This window comes from Amblyraja radiata, unplaced genomic scaffold, assembly GCF_010909765.2.
Source record: "Amblyraja radiata isolate CabotCenter1 unplaced genomic scaffold, sAmbRad1.1.pri scaffold_628_ctg1, whole genome shotgun sequence".
Classification (NCBI taxonomy): domain Eukaryota; kingdom Metazoa; phylum Chordata; class Chondrichthyes; order Rajiformes; family Rajidae; genus Amblyraja; species Amblyraja radiata.
The window spans coordinates 68371-77880 of record NW_022630661.1 but is presented as its reverse complement, the minus strand read 5'-3'; the positions used below and the strand labels follow the sequence as shown (position 1 = coordinate 77880).

Genomic DNA, 9510 nt, shown 5'->3' with positions numbered 1-9510 from the left:
CTCCCTCTCCCTCCCTCTCCCTTATCCTGCATCCACCACACCTTCACCCCCCCCCTCCCACCACTCCACTCTCTGTCTGCCCCCCCAGCCCCCTGGTTTGGCACCCCCACTCCTTCCACCCCTCCCTCCCACCCCAGTCTGTTCTTCTATCCCGACCCTTCCTCCTTCCCTCCATCTTTCTATCCCACTCCATCCCAGTCTGTCCTCAAGCTCCGCCCCTCCCAACCTCTGTCTCTTTGTCTGCCCCTCCCCTCAATCTGCCCCCTCCTTCATCCCTGTTTCTCTCTGTCTCTCTCTGTCTCCCTCTGTGTCTGTCTCTCTCACTCTCTCTCCATCTCTCTTTCTCTCTTTCTGTCCCCCTGTCTCTGTATCTCTCCCCATCTCTCTGTCTCTGTCTCTCTCACTCTCACTCCATCTTTCTTTCACTGTGTCTTTCTCTCTTTCTGTCCCTCTGTCTCTATATCTCTCCCCATCTCTCTCTCTCTGCCCCCACCCCTGCCCCTGCCGTACCTGCCCCCCCCCCCCACCGCTCCCCCATGTACTGATCACTGCCGCTCCCTCCCTGTGCTCCACAGACAGTCATCGCCTGCATGGCCATGCTGAACAAGAACATGGCCGACGAGGATGCGGTGGGTTGCCTGGTGGTGGGCACGGAGAACATGGACGTCTGCATCCTGGACCCTGAGGCCTTCACCATCCAGGCCAAGGTAGTCGCCCTCCCCTCCGGTTCTTTAGTAACTTGTCAGTTTCTTTGTTGAACTAAATTAAATCGCATGTTGCAATCAAAAGCGCTTGAACAATTGGTTGGGAAGAAAGCCAAACTGTAAGAAAGACGACTGCGGAAACAGTCCCCTCACCCCAACCCGCCCACATAACATCAGTCTGAAGAAGGGTTTCGGCCCGAAACGTTGCCTATTTCCTTCGCTCCATAGATGCTGCTGCACCCGCTGAGTTTCTCCAGCACTTTTGTCTACCTTTTATAATTTTATATGTCTCTATAAGATCCCCTCCTCATCCTTATAAACTCCAGTGAATACAAGCCTAGTCTTTTCAATCTTTCCTCATGTGACAGTCCCGCCATCCCAGGGATCAATCTCGTGAACCTACGCTGCACTGCCTCCATCACAAGGATGTCCTTCCTCAAATTAGGAGACCAAAACTGTACGCAATACTCCAGATGTGGTCTCACCAGAGCCCTGTACAACTGCAGAAGAACCTATACTGAAATCCTCCAAACTTATCTCCAAACTTAAACAGCGCCTGACTTGGAGAAATCCTCGAGCTGCTTTTACAGCACAACTGGAAGAAATAATAATGGGTGAAGACATGTCTGTGAAAGAAAACCTTTTTAAAAAAAGAAGGGGAAAAAAAAAAGAGTTTAGAAGGATGAGAGGGCATCTCATTGAAACATATAAGATTGTTAAGGGTTTGGACACGCTAGAGGCAGGAAACATGTTCCCGATGTTGGGGGAGTCCAGAACCAGGGGCCACACACAGTTTAAGAATAAGGAGTAAGCCATTTAGAACAGAGACGAGGAAACACTTTTTCTCACAGAGAGTGGTGAGTCTGTGGAATTCTCTGCCTCAGTGGAGGCAGGTTCTCTGGATGCTTTCAAGAGAGAGCTAGACAGGGCTCTTAAAAATAGCGGAGTCAGGGGATATGGGGAGAAGGCAGGAACGGGGTACTGATTGGGGATGATCAGCCATGATCACATTGAATGGCGGTGCTGGCTCGAAGGGCCGAATGTTTATTGTATATTGACTTCATAGCAAAAGGATTTGAGTATAAGAGCAGGGAGATTCTACTGCAGTTGTACAGGGTCTTGGTGAGACCACACCTGGAGTATTGCGTACAGTTTTGGTCTCCTAATCTGAGGAAATACATTCTTGCCATAGAGGGAGTACAGAGAAGGTTCACTAGACAGATTCCTGGGATGGCAGGACTTTCATATGAAGAAAGACTGGATAGACTCGGCTTATACACGCTAGAATTTAGAAGATTGAGGGGGGATCTTATAGAAACTTACAAAATTCTTAAGAGATTGGACAGGCTAGATGCAGGAAGATTATTCCCGATGTTGGGGGAGTCCAGAACTAGGGGTCACAGTTTAAGGATAAGAGGGAAGTCTTTTAGGACCGAGATGAGAAAATCATTTTTTACACAGAGAGTGGTGAATCTGTGGAATTCTCTGCCACAGAAGGTAGTTGAGGCCACAGTTCATTGGCTATATTTAAGAGGGAGTTAGATGTGGCCCTTGTGGCTAAAGGGATCAGGGGTTATGGAGAGAAGGCAGGGATGGGATACTGAGTTGGATGATCAGCCATGATCATATTGAATGGCGGTGCAGGCTCGAAGGGCCGAATGGCCTCTACTCCTGCACCTATTGTCTATGTTTCTATGTCTATGTTTCTATATTGAATGGCGGTGCAGGCTCGAAGGGCCGAATGGTCTACTCCTGCACCTATTGTCTATGTTTCTATGACTTCTGAGGAAGTGTCCCAACCAGCGACATCACCAATCCGTGTTCTCCAGAGATGCTGCCGGTGAGTTGGCCCCAGGACTTGGTGCCTTTTCATTTTTCCCGCCATCCCCAGCCCCTGCGGTTCCCTTGTCTGTGAAACCTCTCAGCGGGGTGACCGGCCGTTGACGTTGGCCAAGTGTTGAAGGGTTCAAGTTTCTGGAGAGACTGGCTAAAAACAGAACCCGCTAGGAAGTGGTAATGAGCCGCGAATAGCCTCCCGTCCCCTCGACCTTAAATTTAGCCCGCCTCCTTATTAGGCCACGCATGTTGTGGCCTTAAAGGAACCGCCAACAATGTGCACAGTTTCTCCCTCTGCCCGTGGACCAACTGATTGTGCCCCTGGGCCTGACCATTTATGAGCCTCCTCGTGACGTCATCCGGCCGCCCGAAATATGTGCGGCCATGGAATGTTCTGGATCAGCTGGGCCAGCGGGCTGAGGACTCGCTGGTGGAGTTTCATGAGGATAAGGGCGAGGTGTAGCATTTTGGGCCGTCAGACCAGGGCAAGGACCGGTCGGGCCCCGGGGGGTGGGGGGGGGGGGGGGCGGAGTGTTGTAGAGCAGAGTGACCCATGAGCTCAGGTACAGAGTTGAAACAAGCCCCTCGTCCCAACTCGCCAACATGCCCCATCTACACTAGTCCCACCTGCCTGATCGCCTCCAAACCTGTCCTATCCACGTGCCTGTCCCAAGGTTTCTTAAACGTTGCAGCTCGTTCCATCCTCTCACCACCTTTGTGTGGAAAAAGTCACCCCCTCTATATTCATATTAAACCTTAGTTCAGTCTGAAGAAGGGTTTCGGCCCGAAACGTTGCCTATTTCCTTCGCTCCATAGATGCTGCTGCACCCGCTGAGTTTCTCCAGCATTTTGTCTACCTTAGATTTTCAAGCATCTGCAGTTCCTTCTTAAACACTTAAATCTTACCCCTCCCCCCCCTCACTTGAAACCTATGTCTTCTGGTCCTCGATTCCCCTACACTGAACTAGAGACTCTGTGCGTCTACCAGATCTATTCCTCTCATGATTTTGTACCCCTCATCCTCTTGCACTCCATGGAGCAGAGACCTATATACAGAGGAATCGAGTGAACACATCGTTTAGCATTGACTAGACTAAACTAAGCCGCTGGTAACTTGTCCAGTCTGAAAAACAACCCTCTCTTCTATCTTTTCGTGTACAGCATCAGCTACCGTTCCCTGTTGCTACATTCTGACTGTGACACGTTATTCCCTTTACCCAAGCCTTTACGAGAATGATTCCAGGAATGATTGGGTTAACATATGATGAGCGTCTCACTGCAGGACCTCATCGAAGCTTACCGAATAATACTGAAAGCCTTGGACAGAGTGGATGTGGAGAGGATGTTTCCACTTGTGGGACTGTCTGGATTCCTCAGTATAAAAGGACGTCCCTTTAAAACGATGAGGAGGAATTTCTTCAGCCAGAAGAGGGTGGTGAATCTGTGGAACTCATTGCCACAGAAGGCTGTGGAGGCCAAGTCATCGGTTATTTTTAAGGCGGAGATTGACAGATTCTTGATTAGTACCGGTGTCGGGCGTCATGGGGAGAAGGCAGGAGAATGGGGTTGAGAGGGAAAGATAGATCAGCCACGATTGAATGGCAGAGTGGACATGATGGGCCATTTGGCCTAATTCTGCTCCTAGACTGTATTAACTTTTCACTTCACCCCTGACGATAAACTAGACTAAACTAAACTAAAAAAACAGGGTCTCGACCCGAAACGTCACCTGTTCCTTTTCTCCGGAGATGCTGTCTGACCCGCTGAGTGACTCCAGCTTTTTGTGTCTATCTTTGGTTTAAACCAGCATCTGCAGCCCCTTCCAACCCAACATCGAACATCCTAAGGTTCTTTGAATATAGCCATCCCTCATAAGTGATAGGAGCAGAATTAGGCCATTCGGCCCATCGTCTACACCATTCAATCATGGCCGATCTATCCCTCCCTCCTAACCCCATTCTCCTGCCTTTTCCCCATAACCCCTGACATCCGTACTAATCAAGAATCAATATCTCTGCCTTCAAAAATATCCATTGACTTGGCCTCCACAGCCCTCTGTGACAATGAATTCCACAGATTCACCACCCCCTGACGAAATAAATTCCTCCTCATCTCCTTCAGAAAGGAACGTCCTTTATTTCTGAGGTAATTACCTCTATTCTTAGACTCTCCCACTTGTAGAAACATCCTCTCCACATCCAATCTATCTGGGCCTTTCGTTATTTGGTTATGTTTCAATGAGGTCCCCCCATCTCGTCCTTCTAAACTCCAGCGAGTAGAAGCCTTTCAGTAGGCCCAGACCTAGGCGGAGAACAGAGAGCTATTTGTTACCAGGTCTCTCTCTCTCAGTCATGATATGCTTCGACATCCTGCTTTTAGAATGGAGACCCTTCAAAGGGTGGTGAGCTTTTCTTGACAAAGGGGACAGTGTTTTTGTAGCATCTACTGAACCCTTGTCTTCTGCAGCTGTACGTCAGAGTTATTAATAAGCCCTGTAGCCACCACACTCGTGTTTTTCCTGTCCAATTTGGGTCCAAGCGTAAAATAGACAATAGACAATAGTTGCAGGATGGGGCCATTCGGCCCTTCGAGCCAGCGCCGCCATTCAATGCGATCATGGCTGTTCCTCTATTGTCTATTGACAGTTTACAAAGCCCTTAACGGGCTTGCCCCCACCTACATCAAAACTCTGCTTACCCACCACATCACCTCCAGGTCCCTCAGATCGGCCGACTTGGGGTTACTGAACATCCCGCGGTCTAGGCATAAGCTCAGGGGCGACTGCGCCTTTGCGGTTGCAGCTCCTAGACTGTGGAACAGCATCCCTCTTCCCATCAGAACTGCCCCCTCCATCGACTCTTTTAAGTCGAGACTAAAGACTTACCTTTACTCTCAAGCCTTTCTTGACGTCCTCTGAGGGAGAGCTATATGTATGTATTTATGTATATACGTAATCTATGAACCACTGTTATATAACGCTAGTACCTCCACCAATGTGGTACTAGCACGGACTAGAAGGGTCGAGATGGCCTGTTTCCGTGCTGTAATTGTTAATGTAAGGCACTTTGGTCAACGAGAGATGTTTTTTAAATGTGCTATAGAAATAAAAGTGACTTGACAGTCCCCTCGACCTGAGTAGTGGCAGTCAAATACGGAACAAGGGCGTTCCCATACGGGACAAACCAATTTAGCCCAATATACGGGATGTCCCGACTAATACGGGACAGTTGGCGACCCTACTACCAACCCAGACTGGAAACCCCTAGTACAGTGGGCCTCCATTTTGAAGCTATGCTCTGTGTAAGCCCGTCCATATTAGTATCAAAGGCAGGGCAGGCAAACATGCCTTGCAGCAGTTCCAGCCTTGGTGCAGAAGGGGGAAGAGGTGATTACAGTGTGATCTGTTTACACAAGCAGATTCCATTCTAAATGTACACTGGGAATTTATGGCCTGAGAGTTAACATTGGCCCGTGCGTGATCTGTGTCTGATTTGAAACGCATTCATATATCTCCTTGGCAAAGCTACCACCTGCTTTTTAACACAATGGGGCCTCCGGTACACCTACACGCTGTAAGATGATGCCACAGGTATGTGTCACTCACTATCCCGAACGTTTTACCCTTTGATTGAGGGCGGGCAGCTTAAAATAGCTCGGACCGACCTCTGGAATGCTTTTTTTTAAAAAAGAAAACAGCTGCCTGCTTATAGATGGGCACAAAAGTGCTGGAGTAACTCGGTGGGACAGGCAGCATCTCTGGAGAGAAGGAATGGGTGACGTTTCGAGTCGAGGCCCTTCTCGAGGTCTCGACCCGAAACGTCGCCCATTCATAGAAACATAGAAAATAGGTGCCTTCGAGCCTGCACCGCCATTCAATATGATCATGGCTGATCATCCAACTCAGTATCCTGTACCTGCCTTCTCTCCATGCCCCCTGATCCCTTTAGCCACAAGGGCCACATCTAACTCCCTCTTAAATATAGCCAATGAACTGTGGCCTCAACTACTTTCTGTGACAGAGAGTTCCAGAGATTCACCACTCTGTGTGTGAAAAATGTTTTTCTCATCTCGGTCCTAAAGGATTTCCCCTTTATCCTTAAACTGTGACCCCTTGTCCTGGACTTCCCCAACATGGGGAACAATCTTCCTGCATCTAGCCTGTCCAACCCCTTAAGAATTTTGTAAGTTTCTATAAGATCCCCCCTCAATCTAGCGAGTACAAGCCGAGCCTATCCAGTCTTTCTTCATATGAAAGTCCTGACATCCCAGGAATCAGTCTGCCTCACCCGCTGAGTTACTCCAGCCTTTTTGTGTCTACCTTCAACTCTAAAGTTTAGTTTAGTTTAGAGGTACAGCGCAGAAACAGGTCCTTCGGCCCACCGAGTCCGACCCAATTAGCCTGTACGTCTTTGGAGTGTGGGAGGAAACCAGAGCACCCGGGGAAAACCCACGCAGGTCACGGGGTGAACGTACAAACTCCGTACCGACAAGCGCCCGTGGTCAGGATCGAACCCAGGTCACTGTGGCTGTGAGCCCAAAATCTAGGACCAGAGGCCACAGCATAAAAGGACGTACCTTTAGGAAGGAGATGAGGAGGGATTTATTTAGTCGCTGGGTGACGAATCTGTGGAATTCATTGCCACAGAAGGCTGTGGAGGCCAAGTCAGTGGATATTTTTAAGGCAGAGATTAACAGGTTCTTGATTAGTACGGGTGTCAGGGATTATGGGGAGAAGGCAGGAGAATGGGGCTGAGAGGGAAAGATAGTTCACCCAGGATTGAAAGGCGGAGTAGACTCGATGGGCTGAACGGCCTGTATCTCTAAATATAGAGCTAATGTGAATGGACCATTGATTATTGACATGGACACGATGGGCCGAAGGGCCTGTTTCCACGCTGTTATCGCTAAACATTGACCTGATCTGAACAGGTCGTGGATGGTCGACATGTACATGATGGGCAGAAGGGCCTGTTTCCATGCTGACCCTCCAAGAATAGACCTGATCTGAACAGGTGGTTGATGGTCGGCATGGACACGATGGGCCGAAGGGCCTGTTTCCATGCTGTACCTCTAAACAGAACCGAAAGGGGGCCATCGATGGTCGGCCTGAACTCTACGAGCTGCATCTCCAAAATTAAATTAAAACCTAAAACCATGGCCGTCAGATCTCGGCTCCTGCTGCTGCTGCTAAGTTGAAGTCAGGAGTTGCGACCTTGGCATTCCTGAGCTTCACCCGAGCCGTTGGGTCGGGTTACGTGAGAGCGGCTCTGCTTTCTGCCCCCCCTCCCTCCCAGCTGAGGAGCGGCCTTCTGTTTCTGGCCAGATCGAGTGGCATCTGCTCCTGCCCTGCACCCCGCGCCCGGAGCTGCGAGCTCTCTCCCCCCTCCGACCTACGACAAGAAGCCGGCTGACAATAGACAATAGGTGCAGGAGTAGAGGCCATTCGGCCCTTCGAGCCAGCACCGCCATTCAATGTGATCATGGCCGATCATCCCCAATCAGTACCCCGTTCCTGCCTTCTCCCCATATCCCCTGACTCCGCTATCTTTAAGAGCCCTCTCTCTTGAAAGTATCCAGAGAACCGGCCTCCACCGCCCTCTGAGGCAGAGAATTCCACAGACTCACAACTCTCTGTGAGAAAAAGTGTTTCCTCGTCTCCGTTCTAAATGGCCGACCCCTTATTCTTAAACTGTGTGTGTGTGTGTGGCCCCTGGTTCTGGACTCCCCCAACATCGGGAACATGTTTCCTGCCTCTCGCGTGTCCAGGCGAAGTAAAAATCCGGCCTCCTCACACAACTCCTCACGCACAAGCCTCCCCCCTCAACGAACTGGCATACACGGGGGGCCGAGGGTCGGTTTAGTTCAGAGACTCAGGCCCTTCCTCCCAATCACTCCCCTTTAGACTTGACCCTACATCAAAAACAGGCCCTTCTTCGCACCACCTGAGACTATTCCTTAGAGATACAGCATGGAAACAGGCCCTTCAGCCCACCCAGTCCCCTTCAGACTTTACTTCAGAGATAAGACTCGGAAACAGGCCCTTCGGCCCAACTTTCGAAGGCCGCAAAATGCTGGAGTAACTCAGCCGGGACAGGCTGCATCTCTGAAGAGAAGGAACGGCATCTGTGTCCCGCTGAGTTACCCCAGCATTTTGCGCCGATCTTCGGTGTAAACCAGCGTCTGCAGTTCCTTCCTACCCAGTCCACTATAGGCTTTGCGTGAGAAAGAACTGCAGATGCTGGATAAAATCGAAGGTAGACACAAAATGCTGGAGTAACTCACCGGGTGAGGCGGCATCTATGGAGAGAAGGAATGGGCGACGTTTTGGGTCGAGACCCTTCTTCAGACTGACGAAGAGTCAGAACTTATTAATGCCACGTGTACTGAGGTCCAGTGAAAAGATTAGTTCTGCATGCATCAGATAATACTACACATCAATACTATCAAGACAAACTCAAATACAATAGGTAGAGCAAAGGGGAAGATACAGAGTGCAGAATATAGTTCTCAGCATTGTAGCGCATCAGTTCCATAGACAAACTCCAATGTCCACAATGGGGTAGGATGGGACAGTATCCTAGCTTATGGAAGGGCCGTTCAGAAGCCTGATAACAGAGGGAAAGAACCTGTTTCTGAGTCTGGGGGTGCGCGCTGTCAAGCTTCTGCTAGATGCAGGAAGATTATTCCCGATGTTGGGGAAGTCCAGTTTTGGTCTCCTAATCTGAGGAAATACATTCTTGCCATAGAGGGAGTACAGAGAAGGTTCACTAGACAGATTCCTGGGATGGCAGGACTTTCATATGAAGAAAGACTGGATAGACTCGGCTTATACACGCTAGAATTTAGAAGATTGAGGGGGGATCTTATAGAAACTTACAAAATTCTTAAGAGATTGGACAGGCTAGATGCAGGAAGATTATTCCCGATGTTGGGGGAGTCCAGAACTAGGGGTCACAGTTTAAGGATAAGA

General features: G+C 49.6%; 1 protein-coding gene across 1 annotated transcript in view; it reads left to right on the top strand.

Annotated features, from left to right (window-relative positions):
• Positions 1–545: 545 nt before the first annotated feature.
• The window catches only part of bbs1 (Bardet-Biedl syndrome 1), a gene marked incomplete at its 5' end in the record, with an annotated part of 28007 nt that continues 19042 nt past the window's right edge, over positions 546–9510 (top strand). The window contains one exon of the mRNA XM_033016897.1: positions 546–707. Within this exon, the coding sequence (XP_032872788.1) occupies positions 546–707 (162 nt within the window). The remainder of the gene's footprint in view (positions 708–9510) is intronic.